Here is a 25,519-nt window from a genome sequence, read left to right on the forward strand (position 1 = left end):
TGGAAAAATTTGTACAAGGCCTGGATATAGGCCCCACAAAGACACAGGTATGGATGTCAGAAATACATAAACTAACCCATGGCCTTTTTTTCTGATGGTTAGATATGAAGTTTAATTTTTGCATTTGCCAAATCCTCATTTTAAATACATTTAATGGAAATTTTGAGAGTTGATTGAAACTTGTACTACATTGGGTTATTCTGCCTCAGACTTTGCCCAGTGCTAGTCTTTTGACCCTTGGAGTTCCATTTCTGACACAGAAATCAAGAATATGGGATATAATATTTTAATCCTTTTTTAGCTACCTATTTTTGCCCCTCTAAACCATGAGTTTATTTACACATTTTAAAATTCAATATGTATTTGTTATATCCATATGAACTAATAATGAATTTCTTTTGTTTACTCTTTACTGGTAAAACGATTATCTTTGAATTCTGGGATTTTTATAAATAAGTCACTAAATATAATTCTACCATTTATTATGTTATAATTTTTATAATATTTTAGTCCAGGCTACCTTTTTTTTACACAGAATAAGTCTTTTCACTTATTTGACATAGCTCTCTATGTTTCAATAAGTCTTTAATTTGCTTTTATATCTTCTTGAGGTAGGCAATCAAAACTCAGGAGCAGAAGTTTCATGTTCCCATAAAAAGAATAAATAGCACTTAATTTAAGAGTTTAGTTCCTGAATTTTTGTGACTTTGTTGTTGTTTTTCCTTTCTGATTGGATTTTCCATTTCATGGGTCATTCTGGTCGCGGCAGCACACTGAATCAGTATCAGCAGGGACCAGGTCACAGAGTTACTAGTGTACGTTCTCGGATTGCATCTGATATTCTAATGCCCAACATTTAGTAACAACTCTTGGTATATTTTTCCCTAAATGCTCTGCAGTTATCTTTATTGAAATTTGCTTTTCTTCTTTCCTATACAGTATTATGAAGTGTTGTTACACGTTTTCCCCATTGATGTTGCTTTTCAATACCAAGAGGACTTTAATACCCACTGAAGCTTTGGAAGTTTCACTGTGGGCTTTTACCAGAAAACTCTGTCAAGTTAGACTAGGTATAACACTGGTTTCTGGAGAGCAGCACAGTTATGGTCCCTTACAAGAGAAGCTGTCATATGTATCTGCTTATTTTTCTCTGTCTCTAAATGGGTAAGCCCCTATAACATGACTTATTTTATTGAATAGTCTCATGCAGAATTCATGGCCTTCCTCTTCTCTGTCATCCTACCACAATGCATCTTACTCCTCTCTAGAAGTGATTTAACTCAGTCTCTCTTCTTACAACTTAAATTTGACTTTTCTATAAGTCCTAATATACCACATTTCTTTACATTTTTCTTCCCCTTTCTCACACAGAAGTTGTGAGAGGAAGATGGGGTTATCATCTTCATCCCTAGCAAAAAATAGCGGATTGAACTCAGAAATCCAGTTCTTGCCCCTTCCCGGATCCTTCCATACTGACTTCTATTTCAGAAAGCCTCTGCACTACTGAACCCTTATTGCCACTTCCTGTTCTGGAAAGCCCATCTCCTAGGCTTAGAGGTTGATTTCAGTGCCTGAGGACAAGGACATTAACAGAAAGGTGTGACTTTCTTATCTCTAGGATTAGAAAATGTCCCCAAGCATCTTGTTCAAAAGTCCTTCTTTCTCTCAGCTCTTTCAAATAAGATTGTCTCTAATAGCACTTTCTCTGAAGGCCAGAAACTCCCTGCCCGACATGCACATATAGGAACTTCCCTCCATAGATGCTGAAGCCCATAATACAGGAAATCCAGCACAATAAATACTCCCAAATACACTACATTGATTAGGAGCACATTGGTTTTCCTTTTATCCAACTCTAGTTCCTTATTACTCAATTGCCCTCAAGTGATGAGATGTTACCCTCCACTAGAATTGCTTATAAGCATATATCCATTGGTGATTAGAATGTTTATTTGAATGTTATTTTAGAATGTTAATTTTAATCTTCCTATTAAAAACCTTGTTCTAATATTCATTCATATTGAAATATTATAGGGCAGTGCTTAAAAATCTACAATTATTACTCTTGAGAACCAAATCATAAGCTATAGCACATCATATTGCTTGGCAATTGTACTACTGTTGTACACTGATGGTCTCTAACAAAGAAGAAATTATTCCATCGAAGAAAAACAACTATCAAGAACAAAATTGGAAGTGATTCCCTGAAGCTATCAGACCATGCCTAAATGCACTTTTTATTTTTATTATATTGGTTAAATAGAAATTATTTATAACTTAATGACAGCCCATTAATAAACTTCTGCTCTTTTAAAGGTGGGGTTAATTCAGTATGCCAATAATCCAAGAGTTGTGTTTAATTTGAACACTTTTACAACCAAAGATGAAATGATTGTAGCAACATCCCAGACATCCCAACATGGTGGGGACCTCACAAACACATTCAAAGCAATTCAATTTGCAAGGTAAGTTTTGGTGCTAGTAGGCCAAACTTTTAATAACATAAAAGTGCTAATCAGTATGAAAAAGGAAGGAAATGACAAAGAAAAATAATATAACTGGTACTCACACTTAAATCAGAACTCATAAAGAAAAAAGTCTGAGCATTCTGTGACTTGAATACTTTGACAAGACAATTGGAAAAGAAAGTGAAAAATCTCTGATTCTAGTATTTTTATATTACATGATTTTTAAAGATTTTATAAGAAGTAAAGGAAATGAGAAGACCTTAGGTTAAAACAGTAGGAAATGGAGAAATCTGTCATTATTTGTTAATATTTATCAGAGCTTCAAATTGAGCTCATGAAGCACTTCATTCAAATTAACAAGGGCCATAGAATCTTAAACATGAGTTTGAATTGAACCCAGCGAGTTCATCATACCAATGACAATCTGTGGGACGTGTGAATTTTACAACTGTATAGCACTCTCTTCATTCCTGTCTCAGTTTCTCTATTTTCTCAGTTCCACTGACGTTCATCTTCACCTCTGTTTTAACCAAGTCCCTTTACAAAAATGCTAAATGCTCTTCTGTCGTTAAAAAATAAATGAGAACAATATGCTTACCTTCCCTTAAATCTCCTTTCTGCCTTTTTTATCTTGTGAATTCCTTCTTTCCACTACCATAATTCTTTGAAAAAGTGTCTCCGTTTCCTTCCTCCACTTCCTTGAAAACTATCACTCTGGCAGTCGGTGAGTATGGCCCTTTTAACCCCCCAAACCAATGGTCCTGCCTCTTTGGCTCCTCTGACCATTTGATAGTGAGGAACACAAGCTGCTATTCCCAATCCAGTTGCCATGACAACGCAAACTTTTGGAATCCCTGCCAACTTCTTGTCAACAAATTGTGCCTCTTCACTGGCTCCTTTTCCTACTTTTTCTTCACTAAGCAGAGCCCTTTCTTCTTTATTACCCTTCTCTTTTAGGAATTGTATCCATTCTCACGGTGCCAGCATCAGCTCTGTGTGGGTTACACCACTGCTAAGTTATCAGCCCTGAACTCTCTCCCAAAACTCACGCAGGTACGCGGCTGACACTGAATATCTTTATTCAGAGTGTTGACTCATGTACCAAATTCAATATGTCCTCAACTGGCCTAATCCTTTGATCTGCCACTCCTCATGACTTTGCCATTTTGATTGATGCTGGTGCCTACTTCCTCAGTCATTCCAGCTAAACACTTGATGGTTTTCTTTGTTCATTTCACTCCTCCTTACGTCACACATCTGGTCAGTCACCACATCCTGTCATTTCTATTTCTGCATTTCCCATTATATCTGTCCCTCCCTTTTTCTGTGTGTATATTTTAGTTGCTGCTTCTATTATCTGGTGACTATCTCCATATGTCTCAAAAGCAGATTCCCCACAAAAGATATGATTGATTTGGTTAATCTTTACTGTCCCTATTAAGATGTCCCTTTGGGCCAGGCTATCTCATAAGCTGCTGGCCAGTGAGTAGGTCAGCTACCATTTAGTTAAGTGCCCGTCCTGGTGAAGCAAACTATACTAAGGAGAAGAAGTAGAAATAGACAATGGCCTTCCTGGAGTCAGAAACTGCTGAGGGCCCCTGTTTTCAGCAGGGAATGTGGGTGTGGCATTTTTCCCTGGGAGGAGCCTGAGGGCCTGACAAGCTTTCTGCTCCAGGATAATGGCCACTGTACATGGAAGTGGAATTTCTCTGGCTTTCACCATCTTTCAAAACTTTGGTTTTCTCCACTGTGCCATTGTGTATCTCACTCTCATCATGATTTTCAAAGTTAACAGAATTTAGTCTCCCAGTTCCAGGAGAACCATTCAACTTTTTACTCACACTTCCCAGAATGTAATTACCTCTATTTCTTTTCTCTCTCTCTCTCTCTCTCTCTCTCTCTCTTTTTTTTTTTTACTGGTCTCTTTCTTTAAAACATTGCATAGACCAGGTGGGTGTGGTGGCTCACACGTGTAATCCCAGCGCTTTGGGAAGCCGGGGTAGATGGATCACTTGTGGCCAGGCGTTCAAGACCAGCCTGAGCAACATAGTGAGACTCCCATTTCTACAAAAAATAAATTAAAAATTAGCGGAGTGTGGTGGCACTCACCTGTAGTCTCAGCTACTCAGGAGGCTAAAGCAGGAGGATTGCTTCAGCAGAAGAGTTCGAGGCTACAGTGAGCTATGATCATGCCATTGAACTCTAGCCTGGGTAACAGAGCAAGATCCTGTCTCTCAAAAAACAAAAACAAAACCGAAAAACAGCGAATAGGAATCTGACACTCTTTCAGTAAATATTGCCATAATATTGCCATGTTTCAGTTCACCTTATTTCACCTGCACTCAACAAAGCACTGTAGGTAGTTAAAACTAAATAAAGCACAGTTCTGTCCTCAAAAACCTTATAATTATCTATGAGATCTACAGCATGTTATAAAGAGTATATGTCACTCAAAAAGGATCTGATGTGAATACTATAACTCAAATTTGTCTGGCTGAAAAATATGAAATATTTTCTACAATTCCATATTCTATAATATAGAATACAAAAAAGATTTCAAGAAATAATATGCTCAGTTTTAAATACACTGAATTCAACATTGTCTATCAAAATTTGAAATGTGTATAACCTTTGTCTCAATAATTTCACTAGTAAGATTTTATCCCATTGATACATTTGAAAAAGTATGCCAAGAGATATATACAGGGATATTCATTACAACCTTACTTGTAAAACTCAAAACATCCTATATACCCAATAATGGGAAACTGGTTAAATAAACTGTGGTGCCTCCAAATAATGAAATATTTTGCAGCCATTAAATAAGAATGAGGATTTTATATGTACTGATGGAAAGATCTCCATCAAAATGAAAAACAATTGTTAAGAATATGCCCCCGTTTGAGTAAAAGTTTAAGCTGTAAACTATGCATATTACCATATTACATCTAAATAAAACATTTTCTAGAAGGAAATATAAGAAACCGATAATAGTGGTTACCTTTAGTGAGGGGCTTAGTGTCAAATTTTTGTTTATATCTTTCCAAATACTTTGAATTTTTTTTTTACCATATGTATCTATCACATTTTAAAAAATAAGTATTGAAAATGTAAATACAGGTCCAATGAGTAAAACTTATGACAGAAATATCTTTGCTCTGTTGATTAGCATTAATAAATTCAACTTTCTTATAAGACAATAATTCTAAGGAATCCTAGAGTGCGTACACGTACACATATACACACACAAGCCATGACACATGACTTAAATATGTCACCAGATGATATGGAGAGAAATTCTAAGTCACAATCATTGTGCTTAAAGAAGCTGGTTTCATATTTCTGTTTCAAACTAGAGGTCCTCATATTAATTTCACCTTTTGATAGTGAGTCTTTAATTTTACACACCACAGAGATTTCGCTTATTCGGCTGCTTCTGGTGGACGACCAAGTGCTACCAAAGTAATGGTGGTTGTAACTGATGGTGAATCGCATGATGGCTCAATGTTGAAAGATGTGATTGATCAATGCAACAATGACAATATACTGAGGTTTGGCATAGCAGTAAGTGGCTCTTCTTTTTACTTGTCTCATGGCTGTTTGGTAAATGTTCCTTTAATGCATCACTTCTCAAGGCTGCACTTTCCCATTGGCTGTTCATAGTTTAATATAAAAGAAAGTTTTTACTCTATCTCTGCTTCTTGCTGATTTGCAGTTCTGTCAACTGAATAAAGGGTTGTAGAGACATTGCTTGATTTACTTCTCCAGAAGGGCTATTGTGTACAAAAAATAGACTAGAACTTAGGGAAATTGGAGTGCAGTGGTAATGACCTTTTTTCCTTTTCCTCTATTTTCAAGGTTCTCGGGTACTTAAACAGAAACGCCCTTGATACTAAAAATTTAATAAAAGAAATCAAAGCAATTGCTAGTATTCCAACAGAAAGATACTTTTTCAACGTGTCTGATGAAGCAGCTCTACTAGAGAAGGCTGGGACATTAGGAGAACAAATTTTCAGCATTGAAGGTAAAAAAAAAAAACAAAACTCTTTTCAAGAATTGTTTTCCAAAACTTTTTTAAAAAGTTGTTTATTTTATTATCAGACCTGTTCTATTAATGTTAACTTGCATGCTTTATATAAAAAGAACTCCCATAAATCAGTATGAAAAATGGACAAAGAATGTGAAGAAGTATTAAAATAAAGTATAAATGGTAAAATACAAATGGCCAATAAACATAAGAAAATATTCCCAATTTCAGTAAGTATTTAAAAATATGAATTAAACCATTACGTTTTGCCTTAAAGATGACACAGATTAATAATATTTAATCTTGGGGAGATTAGTGGGAAGCAGAGAAACTCAAAGAAGCTGTTGCTAAGATAATAAACTGTTATAACTTATGGGGGACAACTTAGTAATATCTACTATATTAATAATTGTAAATAGTTTTACCTTTTTATAGTGTGTTAAGTTCTAAAGTTCTTGAATTTGTATACAATAAGCATATATACTTTTAAAATTAGAAAAATACAGCAAGAATTTTTAATAGTTCAGTTTTCGAGGAAACAAATTTATTTATCAGACCTAAAATAATTTACTTAGGTGGCCTTGGAAGGTCTAGTTAGTGCAGAAATACTGTGTGTTTAAGAGCTCACTGTATGGAGAAGCAGAACACACTTCATGGTTGGTAAAAATAACTAAATAAACAAAAAGTCCCACATGACCCAAATCCTGATTCCAGACAGTTAACCCAAGTACCTCTCTGCAATAAAGAGCATATTTTTTTGAGCACCTGTGTATCAGGTATAGCCTTAGAATCTGAGGCCCAGGGAATTGCATAAAATATTCATTTCTGTAGTCAAATCTTGATCTCCTGATTATCCACTGGAAAGTTCTATCCAAAGAGTTTTATTGCTTCTTCAATATCCCCTATGCTTCTAAGTTGTTTAAATCATCATCAAAATCCAATGTACCCTGAGATAATGCAAAATATACCATGGAGTTCTACTCAGCCACAAAAAAACAATGGTGATCTCGCACCTCTTGTATTATCCTGGATAGAGCTGGAGCCCATTCTACTAAGTGAAGTATCACAAAAATGGAAAAACGAGTACCACATGTACTCACCATCAAATTGGTATTAACTTATCAACACTTAAGTGCACATATAGTAGTAATATTCATCAGGTGTCGGGCAGTTGGGAGGGGGAAGAGAGTGTGGGCATATTCACACCTAATGGGTGCCATGCGCACCGTCTGGGGGATGGACATGCTTGAAGCTCTGACCTGGATGGGACAAAGCAGTATATGTAACCTAAACATTTGTACCCCCATAATATGCTGAAATAATAAATAAATAAATAAAAAGGACTCCCCCCAAAATTACTAGGCCTTCCACACTAATAATTTTGTGTGTTTCTAGTGGCATAAATAAGAACAGTTGCAATCTACAAGCTAACTAGAAATGATTTTGAGCATTATCACTATTATGGACTTTTAGGGGAGCACTGTCCTATTTTATTAAAAATTATCTCTACTCATCTTGTGAAAATTATTATGTCTTCTAAACAAGACTATGTCATTCAGTACCATTTGTCTTCTTATCTGTATTAAAGTGTCAGTCCAGGAATTTAGCTTCCTTTTCGTGAAGATTAGTGAAACATAACCCTTTTGACCACACTATATGGAAAATAAGTGCTAATTGAGTCTTATGATGTTGGCGACAGAACTGTGTAGATCTGGAACAAACTTCCCAATTGGTAAAATTCCTACTTAGTCTTGAGTAGCTAACCCAATTATCTCTCTGCATAGTTGTCACTACAGATCCATTGCCTAGCTCCTCCAGTGGCATCTTAGATATTTGTACATTTATTAGTACTAATATTTAAAAGCTAAAAATTTCATTAGTTTCTTAGCTAGCAATGATAACTGTTTTTAAAAAATTATCACCTCAGTTTTCACCTTATCTCATGCTTTTTGTTGAGTGTTCTTTGATATTGGGAACTTCATAAGTATTCCATAAAATACATTAATGTTTAATTAAGATTAATGCCAACTTTGAACACTACCTTGGGAGTACTGTGGATTTCTATAATCTGCTAGAACACTCTCGTAGTGATTTCTCCTTCCCAGCACCCACCAGCTCTATATTTTGGGGTGAACATCAGAACATTGTGTGTATATATGTGTGTGTGTGTGTAAGTGTGCCTGTGTTTGAAAACTTTATTTAAAATTGCTTACAGTAATATAATTTTTGAAACTGATATTTCCCAGGTACTGTTCAAGGAGGGGACAACTTCCAGATGGAAATGTCACAAGTAGGATTCAGCGCAGATTACTCTCCTCAAAATGTGTGTATATCAGACAACCTCAAGCCATGCTGCCATTTGGCCTAACACTTCTGGATACAATAGCTTTAGACATAAAGTGGGAAAACAGCCATCTAGTGATCAACAGTTCAGATTCCTAGTCACATCCTTTAGTTTCTTTGTGCTGCCAATTTGCCATCTAACAATTGAAGATTAACACCTTCCCTTCTCTATTTCACAGGGATTTTGTATGGGAAAAAAATGATAATATACAAGAAAGCCTTTGAGTGCTCCAGGGCACAGGCACTATATTAATTTAAGGTATTATCCCTGCAGGAATTTCCTTTGAATCAATTAACTATTGGTAACATTTGTTAAAAACATACACTTTTATCATCAGTGTCATTGTTGAATTCTGAGTAGCTGTTGTATCATTTTCTTTTTTTTTTTTTTTTTTTGAGACAGAGTCTCACTGTGTTGCCCATGCTAGAGTGCCGTGGCATCATCCTAGCTCACAGCAACCTCAAACTCCTGGGCTCAAGCCATCCTCCTGCCTCAGCCTCCCGAGTAGCTGGGACTACAGGCGTGCGCCACCATGCCCGGCTAATTTTTTCCATATATTTTTAGTTGTCCAATTAATTTCTTTCTAATTTTAGTAGAGACGGGGTCTCGCTCTTGCTCAGGCTGGTTTCGAACTCCTGAGCTCAAACAATCCGCCCGCCTCAGCCTCCCAGAGAGCTAGGATTACAAGCGTGAGCCACCGTGCCCGGCCAGTATTGTATCATTTTCTAAGAGCAGAGACAGAAAATAGTTGAAAAGTAAAGAGTTAGGGAAAATGTGAGGTGGGATCGGAGTACACCACTGTCTTCTTAGTTCAGGGAAGTCCATTCAGAACATCCACCTTTCAGGCCCCTGATTCTAATTCAACTCAGGATATGAGAGGAGTAGAGAAAGTGTTAAAAAGATGTGAGGCCTGAGGAGTATTTAGGGGATGATAAGAAGTCAGAGAGGGAGTTGAAAAAATAAAAAATAAGGGAAAAATAAGAAAAAAAAAAAAACAGAAGTCAGGGAATTTGATCAGTGAGTAAGAGAACCAAGAACAACTTATTTTCTCTAGAATAAAAAGCACTGTTTTTAGATTATCGATCCTTAGAGATATTTATAAAAGTTATGGATCTTTTCCTCAGAAAAAAATGTAAATGAATCCACACGCAGAGAATTTTATACACTGTTCCATGAGGCTTTTGTACAAGCCCTGAAGCCCTTTCATGCTCCCCAGATTCAGAGTCTGTGATTTTATTACAATCATTCACATAACCTCGTGGTCTCTTGTTCTCAAAGTGGGACACATCATTTCCCTATTTGCTCTTTTTTTAATGGCTTGTATTTTTTAATCCAAAATTATACCTTTGGTGTTTTCTAGAATCTAAGATCAAAAAGTTTAAAAAATATGTATCCCATCCTGACCAAATCTGCCTTTTCCATGATGTGTAGCTTTGAATATTCAGATTGGGGTTTGAGCCAATCCAGAGTAGCTTGTCCTCCCTGGCCCTCTCCAGGGTTCACCAGTGGTTATTTCCCTTCCAGTAGATTGAATGTCTACAGGTGCCTCCTTTTGGCTGTGCTGTTATCAAAGAAATGGGATAGAGGAATATAGAGTTGCTAGAGGACAGTGGAGGAGTAAGGAAGAGAGAGAATGAAAGTTGAAAATAGAATAGAATGGGTCAGAAGAGGACCTCCCAAGACATGCCTGGGATAGCAGCTACATCACTGTCTCTCCTCTGTCATCAGCACTGACTGCTTTTCAAGCATGTCTCATATCCAGCTGTGAGCTTCTCTTTATGAATATGTGGGGCTGGAAACTCACTTCTGACTCCTTCCTAAAGGCTCATGGGGTTCAGCATTGGCAAACGTATGCCTTTGAATGGAAATTTGGAGATGGCTATGTACTCATCCAATCCTACAACTTATTACAAAGTTTTATCTATATGTCATACTAAATAAAGTCCAAGATAACATAACTCATAGGAAGGCTTGTTCTCCAGCACAAATACATTAGAATAATTCTGTGATGTATCAACATACATTCATATATATTTTATGTCATTATGCTTAGATTCCTTTCTTTTCAATCTAAATAATTTATTTCAATATTTTGCCTACCCTGAATTTTTATGCTTTAAAGGTGATTTGTTTTAATGATATTCATTTTTCAATCTTTTTAGGATATTCTGATGCTGGGTGCAGTGGGAGCTTTTGACTGGAGTGGGACAGTTGTCCAGGAGACATCTCACGGGCATTTGATCTTTCCTAAGCAAGCTTTTGACCAAATTCTGCAAGACAGAAATCACAGTTCCTATTTAGGTAAGGTATAGAAGTATCTGGCTCAGCAAACTTAAGTCCCCTTCCTTTAAACTAGCTATTTGTTGAATCTCAGAGTCAGTTCAGCAAAACCCGTGAACTGTCATCTAATTATCATAATTATTATACACATATATATTGTGTCTTTGCCAGTCAGACCTTAACCCATAACTACTTAATGAAACACTATATTAGACTCACAAATCTCTTCTGGCTATTCAAGTGGTTGTAATTGCTGGAACATGATTGTGTTTCTCCAAAATGGAAATAGTTTCTAAAAGCCAATACAGTAAGTGGTAGTCTGATATTAATTTAGAGCTCTTAGTCTTCTTGTTCTTTTGCAGCCACTGATTTTGATCACCTATTATGGGACAGTTCTTGAGCTGGCTAGTCTAGCTACATAAACATTCAATTCCTTTCAGAACTATTTTATCTCCAAGAGCTAGCAAGGTTAATAACTTGCCTAAACTTAAACAACCAAGTAAATGGTAATCCAGAATCTACACCTGGGACTAATTCCAAGGCCTGTGTTCTTTCCCCTGTGCAGCACTACCTTTTAGATTCATTTATTCATTCATTCAAGAAATATTTGTTGAGTGCCAAGTTCACAGGTGGCTGATGAGGACAACCCAGAATCTAGGACCAGCTTTATAGGTAGAAGTCTCACGTATGCAGGTCAAAAGGCAGGAGCAATTCATTGTAGAAAAAGAACGATGTGCCCTCAATGCTTTACTTAGAAGCACGAAGCCGTGTGCATCACACCTGACAGGAAAGGACTTCTGATAACCTCTACTAACTTTTTTTAACCTTATCTGGCTGAGAAATTCCGTGGTAGTCACTCCATGCCTCCTTCTTTTTTAGGTTATTCTGTGACTACAATTTCTACTGGAAAAAGCACCCACTTTGTTGCTGGTGCTCCCCGGGCAAATTATACCGGCCAGATAGTGCTATACAGCGTTAATGAGAATGGCAATGTCACAGTTATTCAGGCTCACAGAGGTGACCAGGTAAATCTCATTGCTTAGCAGGTGAAATTAACTTTATGGAGAACTGGGACAGGCGGGGAGTCAGTTGGGTACACATGGAAACTAACATGCCCTCAGTGGTACTCTGCGATTGGCTCTGTAATCTGAATTTACTATATTCAGTAAATCTTCACAACAATGCTGAGAAGACCTACCATCCCCTTTTGACAGCTCACTGCGAGTTCAACTAGCTTTCTAAGGTTGCATGAATTTAATGGATTGAGCTGTCATTAAAACCCAGTCCTGTCTGGCCTTAAAGCCTGTGCTGTTTGATTACATTCTACTTCATATTTTGGCTCCTCAGATTAATAATTCACAGGCATTTTTTAGTCATGACGGCAGGCGTCTAACCACTGCCTTGTAGACAAGCCCACACTAGGAGCCAAGGATCTGGAGGAGAAATAACAAGAAGGGAGTATTACGACATTATAGGGACTGAGCTTCTACATCTGGGCCTTTCAAAGAGTCCAGTTGGCTTTGACATTTCTAAAAGTAAACCACCGCTCTTCTCTGTCATTTTCTACTGACATGTGACAGTTTGGTAGTAAGACCCTATGACAAATGTCAGTGATGGCCCAAGATAGCAAAGGCCTCTTGCTAGCGTGAAGGACAGCTGATGGGTTCCCGCTTCCTTACTAAGCAATTTTGACCCATGAGCTTGACACATACTTGAAATAAGCATCACTGATCCCTGACAACTAACAGAAAATGATTTTCTTCTTTGAGTCAGAGGAACTAACCATGGATTTCTCTTCTCTGGATTAAATCTGATCCCACTGTTATTTAGCAGTAAGAAGACCTGGGTTTTTTACTTCCTTGACCTCAAATTAACTATGGTCACATACTTTCCCTCCATTTTAATATTTTAAAGAAAGAGTTTTTTTAATTGTAAAAATAACAATGAAAGTGCTATGGAAGAATCATTTCTTATTCATTTCTAAATCCTTAAAAAGTGTTCACATTGGCATGCATTAAACATTGTAGAATGGGGTGAACATTCAAAGTCCTGGCCTCTCTTATTTTACTTTATCTCCACCCACTCCTCCTGTCCTGATCTATCCAGCAACTACTTACCTGTCCCAGATCATGCCAAGGATGCTCACATCATTCGTGCTTTTCCACTTCTTTCCACTTAAAAAACCCCTTGTCCTCTTTAAGATATGATTCAAATACTACTTCAGCTTTCAAAGTCTTCCTGACTCCCTTGTACTCTGCTCACTCAGCATTTGAGACTTGCCTCTATTACAATCTATTTTACCACAAAAGCGCAATTATTTCTTCCCCTGCCTCTACCCCTCCTGCCATTCTCTACAACATGCCTCACATACCTACTAAGGGTTTGTCTTGTAAGTGTGATCTTTGACCCACTGGCTTCACTGGAGTGCTCATTTAAAATGCTGTGTTCTGGATCACATCCTAGACATGACATCAGAATCTCTAGAAATGGGTCTCAGGAATCTGTATTTTAAAGATACTTTCTTGGTGAGTCTCATGCACGCTGAGGTTTAAGAATCAGGTGTTAAATCATGATACAACCTGAGGGAAGGGACTATGTTGTCCCTTTATCTTCCCAGCACCTCGCAGGTAGGAAACACTTAATTTTTATGTATTAAGTGAGTGAACAAAAGTTCCATGTAATATTAGAAGTATATGAATCTTAGAAATCTTAAGGTTAATATGCTTTACTACTCCAGATTGGCTCCTATTTTGGTAGCGTGCTGTGTTCGGTTGACGTGGATAAAGACGCCATTACAGATGTGCTCTTGGTGGGTGCACCAATGTACATGAATGACCTAAAGAAAGAGGAAGGGAGAGTCTACCTCTTTACTATCATAAAGGTAAGAAATATACACATTAAACTGACAAAGTTAATCTGCATTTGAAAAGAAAATGTATTATTACTGAATGAGTTAATTTGCATAAACAGTTTAGTTTATATTTCATCATTTTTGAGGATGTCACCATTAAGCTATGATTTTTTAAAAAATCACATTAAAAGGCATAACTTGAGTTTAATGTATAGTGTACTGCCATTTTTCATGAAAGGTCTTTGAATATATATTCTCTTATCCAAATAAAGCCAATGAAATTTATATCATTTTTGCAATACACACACAGATGTTTGTGTATTTTTCAAATTCTTATGCAATTTTTCACTGTAAAGGGATAACAATAACAGGGCAATGCTATCTTGTTTTCAATTTATAGTGTAAAAAACAAATGGTACCACCCACTTTGGAAACCTCCATATAGCCCTGGGTGCTTTCTATATTAGTTTGTCAGAAAATGCCATTGTTTGGTGTAACATTTAGGTGTACATCCAACTTTTTTTTTTTTTTGCAGCAAAATTCTGTTTATTTTGGGCATCTAGGTGTAGATGGGTGGAGGCCGAAAAAGGCATCCATGAGAGAAAAGGGGAGAGCCTTGGGTTTTCTCTACAACCAATTCTTGAAATCTCTAGTCCTTGCACATGAAGCTTAGCATATTTTACCCTGGAAAAGCACAGTTTTATCAACTTGTAAACTGAACTCTCTAAATCTATGCGTATAAGTATAGACAACTCAGTGAAATCCAAAATGAAAATTGAATTAAAGGCGCAAGTTAACACAGACAATTTGATGACAATAGAGGGGAAAGGATGGAAAAAGAGAAGCTGATTTATAATATAGTAAATATTACGTTCAGTTGTTGTGATATTTTGTCCCACCTTATTTATTTAAATGAATATAAAAATTAACACACTTTCAAAGCAATTATACAAATAAAGAGTGTTTAACTGAGTACACAATAAAGGAAGGGCATATCTACTTGTTTGAAAAATTAACAAATCCCAGTTTTTAAAATGTTTCTTGCTTGTCAAGTATGCTGGATTATCATTAATTGTTGAAGATGAAAAGATCTAATATTTTATCAAACTCAGTAACAAATTAATTTCTGTAAGATTGTAAAAGGAGAAAGAATCAACACTGACCCAGTTTCATGCTTAAGCAGCATTATTTTCTTGTGAAGTCATCAAATATTTCCATCCTTGATTACGAAATCTGAAGGAAAACAACTGTGTGTTTTACAAGGAAATGTCTTTTCCTTTGGAAAGAACTATTTAGTGTTTCTTATAATGGGATATTAACAATCTCATTTTCCACTTTCTGTACCATTACAACTATGCCACTATTCAGTAATTTTTAAGTAAAGTCTAAATTAAGATATCGTATTCTTTTGTGTCTACTTAATTTCATTTAAGATATTAGTAGATTTTCACCAGAAAATTTTTAAATTGAAAGGTTTTTAAACAGGTGAAGATACTAATATTGGGAAACGAAGACAAAGGAATGGGTACTTTTATGTACGTTGTTCTGCTACACTAAAGAGAATTACCTCTTTTCACCTCGGTTTATGAGCAAATATCCTATGACTTTACTTACTGAAATGCTTATTTATAATTCTCATCATACATAGCGAATTTTGAATTCTAATTTTAAAACTCTATAAAAGTTGGTTTGGTCATCAATTGCTGTGAATTTTAATCATACAAGTTATGAAGTTTGCTTTAATCATCCTTTTTCCCTCTTGCAAGGGTATTTTGAGCCAACACCAATTTCTTGAAGGCCCCAACGGCATTGAAAATGCTCGATTTGGTTCGGCAATTGCAGCTCTTGCAGACATCAATATGGATGGCTTTAATGATGTGATCGTTGGTTCACCGTTAGAAAATCAGAACTCTGGAGCCGTGTATATTTACAATGGTCATCAGGGCACTATTCGCACGAAGCATTCCCAGGTAATCCATGAGCTACACGGTGATGTATTTACATGTGAGTATCATCATATGAGAGCTAGAGAGTATCATGGAGACCACTCAGTCCATCCCTAATTTTATAACTTCATTCATTCACTCAGTAAATATTTAGTGAGCCTCTACTATGTGGCCAATTATTAGTCTAGACTCTAGGGTGTTATAAGATAGGACAGACTAAATTCTGCTCTTATGGACCTTACATTCTAATGGAGGAAACAAATAAAAAAGAGAGAGAGAGAGATAAATAAAATAAAGTAGAGTAATAAATGCTAAGGAATTTTTTTAAAGGGAAAGGAAACTAAAATAGGTAATATGATTTTAGGGAGCAGAGGTGGTATTAGGTGGCTGAAAGGGTAATTTAATGAGGCTTTAGTAAGTAGGTAGATTTTGTGTAAGACCTGAAGGAAAAGGGCTAAAATAGAAATCTGGACCTGAACTTGCATCTACTTATTCCCAGTCCACTGATCTTTTCACTGGTTTGTTATTTTATGTTAAAGATTCATGCTATTTCATTGATGAAATTGTGGCTGCAAGAGTGATACAGGGATTAGATAGGAAGTGATTGAAAAACCAATGGAATTTTGTGGAGACTAAGGACAACATGGGAAGTGACTATGTAGAGAATACAGTAATGCAACATAGAGACTGCCATTTTTCTGGTTCAGATGTTGTGCACTATAATTTTTGTGTCAAATTTGCTCTTTTAGAAAATCTTGGGATCTGATGGAGCCTTTAGGAGCCATCTCCAGTACTTTGGGAGGTCCTTGGATGGCTATGGAGATTTAAATGGGGATTCCATCACTGATGTGTCCATTGGTGCATTTGGACAAGTTGTTCAACTCTGGTGAGTCAGTGAGAGCCAGACACAAACTAGCTAACTATTAATAGAAATGACTTGCTAAGTAGTAGAACAGATGGCTGCACTGGTGTTGTAGAAATGCCACACACATTATGTAAGATAATTAGGAATTTATGTATCATAGTTTGCATAAAGGAAGAAATATGTTTTTCCTGGTGGAGAAAAATATATATATTTTCTTACCACTAGAATAAAATTTCTCTTCTCTATATGGTGAAAAGAAACAGTGCATAGAAAACACAAAGCCCTTGATAGCCAGGATATTTCTGAATGTTATCTTCCAATAAACAGACTTATCTCAGCTTACAGAAAGAAAACCTCATGAGAGTGCACTCACAATACTGAAAATTTAGACCACACAAATAAACAACTCATTATGTGACTAAAAGTTATATTTTTAAATTATTAGTCATAAACAAGAAACCATTATTTAGGTTTAGCTGACCTCTCATCGACCTCCATAGAAGTTAGAGATTGGGGGGAACAAAGGGATTCAAAGGTCATGTGATTCAAGGTCAAAAATAAGTATCTTGGGCTGGTGAAGGAATGGAAACAGACATTGATTACTCGATCAAGGGTCCCCATTCATTCATTTTTATCTGTTGAAAAATGTGCATTAAATGTTCAAATATGTCAAGAACAGAAAAATATTATTAATTGATGTTTTGTTATTTATGAGTTTAATAATACTATTTACAAATCTCCCTTGTGCTTTTGAAGAATGAGATGCATTGTTTTTGTTGCAAAATGAAATGTTTATATGGAAAAAAATTTAAAAAATAAAACTCAAGGATAATATTTAAGACTTTAAAAAACAAGAAAATATATTTTTACTTAGTAAACTCAGTTAAAATCATTTAAGAGTAGCATTGTACTAAGCGAGGTATCCCAAGAATGGAAAAACAAGCACCACATGTACTCACCATCAAACTGGTATTAGCTGATCAACATTTAAGTGCACATATAAGAATAACATGTATTAGATGTTGGGCAGGGGGAGGGGGAGGGGGGAGGAGGGGACGGGCATATACACAATGAGTGAGATGCGTACCTCCGGGGGAATGGACACACTTGAAGTTCGGACTTGGGGAGGAGGGAGGGTAAGGGCATCATACATAACCTAATCATCTGTACCCCCATAACATGCTGAAATAAAAAAAAAAAAAGAGTAGCATACCAAGAGTAAATACAAGGTGTGATATAATAATATGACTGATTTTTAAACAATTTTATCATACCTCTCAGGGAACATCACCCTGCAGCCATCTTGGTAGGCTATATGTTTACTATACTATGATACCCCTTTTTCACATAGTTGGTGATGGCCAAACTTTTCTCTTTCAAAGTAGATTTGATTTTTTCAAAAAAGTCAAGACACACAGAATCAAATCGATGTACTAAGATGACCAGTTAAGCTAGGTTAATGCCATTTTTTGGTTGCATTCCTACAAGGTGCTAAGATTGGCTTTTCTGGGCAACTCCCTGAGAAGAATTTTTTTAAAAACAAGTTTACAAAATATTTAAATCAAAGACAGGCCAGATGCAGTGGCTCATGCCTGTAATCCTAGCACTCTGGGAGGCCGAGGCAGGAGGATTGCTGAAGCTCCGGAGTTCAAGATTAGCTTGAGCAACAGTGAGACCCCAACTCTACTAAAAATAAAAAAAAATTAGCCAGGCAACTAAAAATAGAAATAATTAGCCAAGCGTAGTGGCGGCGCGCCGGTTGTCCCAGCTACTTGGGAGGCTGAGGGAAGAGAATCGCTTGAGCCCAGGAGTTTGAGGCTGCTGTGAGCTAGGCTACACTCTAGCCCAGGCAACTGAGCGAGACTCTGTCTCAAAAAAAAAAAAGTGTGTGTGTGTGTGTGTGTGTGTGTGTGTGTGTGTATGTGTGTGTGTATCAATGACATCTCTATTGAACTAAGTACTCAGTCTCTCAAAGAGATTGCCTTAAAGAAAGCATTCAGTTATGCATTTTAGATCTTGTAAGTTTAAGAACATGCTGCGTTTGTTGTTAAATGTTTTATAACTGCTTACTAGGGAGACCTGATAGATACAAATACTTTTTCACTTGACTAGTGTCCTTCAGATGGTAGCTGAAATTTAAAGAACTATTTTCTGTATCTTCTTGTGGTACTTTTCAAAACAGTGAAATTACTAATTACTACTTGCTGCTTTGTAAATAATTGAGGGGATACACAGGGGGGTCATTGTGATGAAGTACAAATCCCACTGGCAGAGGAATTAGAAGACCATGGCCTCTAATTTCTCACGGGCTAACTAGCGAGTAAACTTGTAAGTCACCAAACGGCTTTCTGTCTTGGCCTTTTTTATTGATAAAACAGAGGCAATATTTGTTCTACCAATTTCCCAGGAGCATTGTAAAGAAGCAAATGAGGCCATGTGTCAAATATCTAAAGGACTGAGCCAGGGCCAGAAAGCTGTAGCACCCTGCTTGAGATGGACTCCTCAGCCTTTTTCCAGCATCAGTCTAGTTGCCGCTGTCACAGCCACAGGTCACTCCTCAAAGGAGCCCTCCCAGCCACTCAGGCAGCAGGAAAACAGCCAGAACCACACTCCTCAGCCTGCCACCCCCACCCTCCCACCTTCTCTCTCCCCTAACTTTGAAAGAAGAGTGAATATCACTGCTACCAGTTGGCAAAACACAACAGAGAACATGACTTTGCACTTCACTTGCAAAAAGGTCGCAGATGCCTATCCTGTGCTCATGGACGTGTTCGTTTAATAAAAAATATTCTATGTGGATTGTGCTGTTGATACAGTCACAGACAAAAAAAGACAGTATCTCTACCTGCCATCTTAGAGCTTACAAAAATAAAATACTGGTTAAGTGTTTAGACACAGAATAGAGAGAAAAATTCAATAACGCTGGCAGTGGGTCATCTATCTAAAGGTTACAACATATGCACTCAGTAATAATGTCTCTGTTTCCATTTCTTTATTTCAGGTCACAAAGTATTGCCGATGTAGCTGTAGAAGCTTCATTCACACCAGAAAAAATCACTTTGTTCAACAAGAATGCTCAGATAACCCTCAAACTCTGCTTCAGTGCGAAGTTTAGACCTGCTAAGCAAAACACTCAAGTGGGTGCGTAGACCTGAAATAATCTGTAGGTTTACAATAGGTTGGTTTACAGAGTGTTAGCCCTGAACACAACCTATATTCTGGTTTGTAGATCAAGAGAAATAAGGGGCTTTAGTTGTCTAAACTTAAATTGCCACACATTTGAGATGCCTGAGAATGGTTCACTAGTCATGGAAGGTTTGCTTAGATCTTCCTCCTCATCTCTAGCAGGTGACGTTCTGACGCAGGAAGTCGTAATCTCTAAGACCTAATCAAGGGCCCTCTCAACCCTATCCTTCGAGGTTCTCTTACCCACAGTTCCCTTATTTAAAACCCTGGGCACACATAGATTATGCTGTTAGTCTTAAATCAGTGCGCAACGTGTCACTATGCCATGATCTAGATAGGGCGTGGTCAACGAAAGTATCGAGTGTTGTTCTTGTTCTTCAGGCATTAATAAGCATGAAATAAGAAAAGAAAACATGGAAAGCACTATATAATGTGTGTCCAGAGTTTTAAATTTTCTAAATAAAACAGAGTAAGAGTCTGAATTGTGTTCTAACAGACAGGGGAGGGTGAGGAAAGCACTACGGGCAAACGTCAGCAGGAATCGCCCTCTCTCTCTTGGGCTGGTCAAGTCATCTTTCACAAGCTGGCTGAGGTCCCACACCCCCTCCGAAGCATTTTCTAACCACTCTCACCTTCATTTGTCCTGCCTCAGTTATCTCAGCATGCTTAATGTGCAGCGTGAGATTTAAAAGGTGATTCGAAGCTACTTTCTTTTGTTTGCTGCTGTTTTGTATGTCCTAATCCCTCTTCCAGGCTGGTCCGAGTGCAGTGGTGTTTACAACTAATTGATCACAACCAGTTATAGGTTCCTTTGTTCCTTCTCCACTCCCACTGCTTCACTTAACTAGTCTTTACACTTTCCTGGATTAAACTTAAGCCCATTATCCAAAGTGGAGCACCACAAGAGCAGCAGAACGGGACCCATTTGTACTCACCATCAAATTGGTATTAACTAATCAACACATAAATGCACATATCAGAACAACATCTAGTGGATGCTGGGGAATGGGGAGGGTGGTGGGAGGAGGGGGGAAGAGGGAGGAGGGGAGGGGTATTTGTATACACAAGGAGGGCAATGCGCACTACCCGAAGGATGGACATATTTGAAACACGGACTTCGGTGGGGGGGAACCAAGGGCAACACATGTAACCTAAACATATGTACACCCATAATTTGCTGAAATAAAAAAAAAAAAAAATTTAAAAAAAAGGGCTAATCCCTCTTTCATCAGATTTTGGCTCCAAACTTCAGAAACTGTAGATTTCACAGGTATTTAGTTAAATGACAGATAAATAAATTAACTTGCAGGCTGAAAATAAAGAAGCAAATTATTTGCTACAATCATACCAAGATATAAAGAAAGAAAGAACACAAGGCAGAAGTTAGATTCACATCTTGGCACACTTTTCATATTTTCCTACTTTTCATATCCAGTTGGAAATGTTCCTTTCAGGTGTTCACACATTGACCCAGCTTTGAGTAGCGTATCCAACTGAGTAGCCATGACAGTTATGTCAAAAACTGTTGCTGTATAAGCGTTAAGTGGCTAGTCTGCCTAAAAGATTAACTTGGAAAATATATTAGTTGGCAGGAGTGTCTGGCCAGGCAGCTCTCCTGGCCCTGAAGTATAGATGTGTCTCATGTGTCTTCCACTTTTTGCCTATACTTCACTTCTGGTGGTGCCGCACACTCAAAAATTCTACTTTTAGAGAATTTCCTTCCCATCGACTGGCTCTGACTTGTCTTGCTGTTGGACATCTTTCCCTTGGAATCCTTTTCCCTGATGCATTCAGATCCCCACAGAGAAGCCAAACAAAATGATCCTGAGATCATTTGTCACTTCATCGTTTGGCAATAATAATGTGTAAAACACGAATCCCCTCTTCACAACGGTGAAAGTGAATTTATAAAGCATGTGGTTTCTATTAGTTACTGCATCAGGTGCACACTCCAGTTTAAAGTTAGTAACATAAAAAATTAATATATTGCCTATGAGACCATAGATCATTTTAACCAAGCTGCTTGAAAAAAATTTAAAAGTATTATCATGTGCACCAACTTTGTCCTAACTATAGTCACCTCCTGGCCATTATTTTTCCTTTGCATCATTTTCACCACTTATTTTTGGTTTATCTTTTTTTCTTTGTCTTTCACATTTTTTAAAATTTATTGCAGCAGATACCACAATCTGTATTAGTTTTCAATTGCCACTGCAACAAATTACTATACACTTGGTGGCTTAAAAATATATTCTTACACAATTCTTGAGGACTGTAGTTTGAAATAAATTTCACTGGGCCAAAATCTAGGGCTGCACTCTCTCTGCAGGCTCAAGGGAAGGATTCATTCCTCGACTCTTCCAGCTTCTGGTTACTGCCAGCATTTCTTGGCTTTTAGCTGCATCGCTTCAATCTCCGTTTCCAAGGTCACGTTGCTCCTCCTCTTCCTCCTCCTCCTCCCTATTTTTTTTTTTTTATATTTTATCCATCTTCTTTTTTTTTCTTTTTTTTTTTTGGAGACAGAGTCTCACTGTGTTGCCTGGGCTAGAGTGCCGTGGCGTCAGCCTAGCTCACAGCAACCTCAAACTCCTGGGCTCAAGCAATCCTTCTGCCTCAGCCTCCCGAGTAGCTGGGACTACAGGCATGCGCCACCATGCCCGGCTAATTTTTTCTGTATATTTTTAGTTGTCCAATTAATTTCTTTCTATTTTTAGTAGAGATGGGGTCTCGCTCTTGCTCAGGCTGGTTTCGAAGTCCTGAGCTCAAACAATCCACCCGCCTCGGCCTCTCAGAGTGCTAGGGTTACAGGCGTGAGCCACCGTGCCCAACTATTTTATCTATCTTTGTTGGTCTCATTAAGCCATTGGAGCAAGAAAAATTATACATGATCCCTAGTAAATATTTTAAAGGTAACATGTAGAATTCATGTTTTGGAATTAAACCTGTAAAATATTGAATATAATAGAATAAGACAGAGTAACCCCAAATAAGGTAGTTGATGCTGTGAATAACACCGGATGCTGTCTCTCAATTTTGGACAAGTGGCCCATGGACTTTAGTTGAAGATAATGATTCTGATAGTTTAGACATTAGCTACTGATATCAGTTTTTATCACATATGAATAGTTATTTTTCATGGGTTGGTATTATTATCTCTGTTACATAGATGAAGAAACAGAGGTTCAAAGATGATAAGTAAATTGCCCAAAGGCAAAGAGCTCATTAACTGTGAAATTAGGATTCAAATCAAGCCTGTCTGATTCAACCCTTAGCACTGCAGCATTGCATACATTTCCCACGTAAGCATCTAGAATATGCCAGGCACTATACATGTTCCCTTAGAGTATCTCAGTTCATCCTCACAATCACAGTTAATCCTTACAACTGCATGGAAACAGAAAGAACATAGGCTCTTATTTAAAAAAATACCCAAATTTTATTTCTGAACATGCCCTAGCTGTACTAACTTAGGTGAATTATTTTACCTCTTTTATTCTAGATCATAATAGAATAACAATATCCACTTTCCACGTTTATTATAAAGCTTCTGTAGCATGTGAAAATATGTTAGATTGCAGACACTCAAAAACTATTCTTTTCCTTTCTGTATCTCCGTATTATGGATGATGAAACTGATGCTTGAGGGAGTGAGTAATTTGCCCAAGTTCATCCAGTAAGTTTCCTGGTGGCAAGTTCAATGTTTTTTCTATTTCTCCACCCCACGTTTCTCTGAACCACATTTCTTCGTATCCACAGTCAGCTAATCATATCAGAGCTATAATGACAAATGCCATGTGGTGCTACCCATGGCATTCACTATCCACCAATGTAAAGACTGTTTCTGTATTTTCTTCAAGTCAGTTATTTTGTCCAGTAAGACACAGTAAAGCAGGGGGCTTTTTCCTTATAAGTTCGTTTGTAATAATATGTCTTTATGATTTTTATCACAGCCATTATGTATAACATCACACTTGATGCAGATGGATTTTCATCCAGAGTAACCTCCAGGGGTTTATTTAAAGAAAATGGTGAAAGGTTCCTGCAGAAGACCATGGTAGTAAACCAGGCACAGAGCTGCTCTGAGCACATCATTCAGATACAGGTGAGGCCTCAGCATCATCCCTTTTCACCTCAATTCTTCCTAAAGACTAATGAAAGGCAAAAGTCTAAAGTGGAAGCTTGTGAGTTAGACAATGCTTGCCCTCCTGATGAATGACTTTCTCATCTAACTCCATCAACCGGAAGCATATTTCCTTTATGTTAACACTGGTGGTCACATTCTATTATTATATAAGTAAGTAGCGTTAAATTTTATTTGGGATTGTAACTAAAAGGGCTGAAAATTAGATTCTGAAAGAAATCAAAGAAACAGTGCTTTCTTAAATGCTTGACAGGGAGAACATTCTGTTGGCAATAAATTTTATTTTGATATTTTCCTATCGGGGAAAAACTTTATGCATTTTTAAGCCACTGAAACAGATAATTCCAATTGTGGTTTCCACTATTAAAGTAAACATAGATGAAGTATGGTGGATTATGAGGTAAAAATTATTCGTTCTAATCTTATGTCATAATTACTGTAGTTCACATGGATTTTGAAAATCTCCCAAGTAGGAAAAATGCTTTTCAGGAGAAAACCTCCATCAGGAAATTTGTTTTATAAATTACATGAATATTTCCCCTTAGAAACCACATAACAGTATTTAAAAGGGTAATTTACTCAGGAAACCACTTTACAAAGAGCTATTTAAGTACTTTCCTAGAATATGGTTCTCAGAGTTTACAGTGCAAAAGAAGTGCCAAGAAAACTTTTATAAGACACATATTCCAGGTCCCCAACACCAGAAATCTAAGTTTGAAGGTCCAAGAAATATGCAGGTTTAAGGGGCACTCCAGATATCCGTGATGTAGATGGATGGCACAGAGATCAGACTTCAAGAAATGCTCTTATACTTGTAAGAGTTGGAAAAACATAAAAGTTAATAGATGAATTAAAATCAATTGTTTAATTTACTGTTCAAGTTGAAGGTTGTTTGTGAAGACATTTTTGTTGTTAAGGTGCCAATTATAGATTCTTGAAAGGAAAAAAAGCTGGTTTCCATTCTCTCCCATCCTGTGCTAAGTAGTGGATCAAATTACACATATAATTACACATACTGGGGGAGCAAAGACAGCCAGGCTGTTTTTCTTTTTTTAAAAAACCCTGTTTACTATTTGCCATCAATGCCAGTTAAAGTCCATCCTAGGTGCTAAGGCTGCTGCCAGTTGGAGAAGCACCTCCTGGTAGTCAGGCAGCTGTCTGGGGATAGACCCCCGCAAGGGGCTCAAGACTTAGGGGTAGGTCCTGCAAATGGACTAAATAATACTGAAAATTCCACTTCCCAGGAAAAGGCAAGTTAGAATTTTAAGGTTTATCATTTGTATAGACATGGTTCTTTCTTGCCAAGAAGAAGAGGTTTATAAGAAGATTGCTAGATGACTCTCTCAACCTTGTTTTGGCATTCTTACGTTTTCATTAAACAGGAAGCCTCAAAAACCGGAAGGGGCTGTGA

The 25,519-nt window shown here is 37.2% G+C and overlaps 1 protein-coding gene across 1 annotated transcript in view; it reads left to right on the plus strand.

The window, feature by feature from the left end:
• The window catches only part of ITGA2 (integrin, alpha 2 (CD49B, alpha 2 subunit of VLA-2 receptor)), a 125,656-nt gene that overhangs the window by 78,221 nt on the left and 21,916 nt on the right, over window positions 1-25,519 (plus strand). Inside the window, exons 10-20 of the mRNA XM_012655262.1 lie at window positions 2,317-2,465; window positions 5,882-6,032; window positions 6,327-6,492; window positions 8,742-8,818; window positions 11,002-11,140; window positions 11,999-12,144; window positions 13,857-14,000; window positions 15,737-15,940; window positions 16,666-16,802; window positions 19,783-19,922; window positions 23,918-24,069. Coding sequence (XP_012510716.1) covers window positions 2,317-2,465; window positions 5,882-6,032; window positions 6,327-6,492; window positions 8,742-8,818; window positions 11,002-11,140; window positions 11,999-12,144; window positions 13,857-14,000; window positions 15,737-15,940; window positions 16,666-16,802; window positions 19,783-19,922; window positions 23,918-24,069 — 1,605 coding nt within the window. The remainder of the gene's footprint in view (window positions 1-2,316; window positions 2,466-5,881; window positions 6,033-6,326; window positions 6,493-8,741; window positions 8,819-11,001; window positions 11,141-11,998; window positions 12,145-13,856; window positions 14,001-15,736; window positions 15,941-16,665; window positions 16,803-19,782; window positions 19,923-23,917; window positions 24,070-25,519) is intronic.

The sequence above is a fragment of the Propithecus coquereli genome, unplaced genomic scaffold (genome assembly GCF_000956105.1).
Source record: "Propithecus coquereli isolate 6110/MARCELLA unplaced genomic scaffold, Pcoq_1.0 Scaffold47, whole genome shotgun sequence".
In the NCBI taxonomy this organism is placed as follows: Eukaryota; Metazoa; Chordata; class Mammalia; order Primates; family Indriidae; genus Propithecus; species Propithecus coquereli.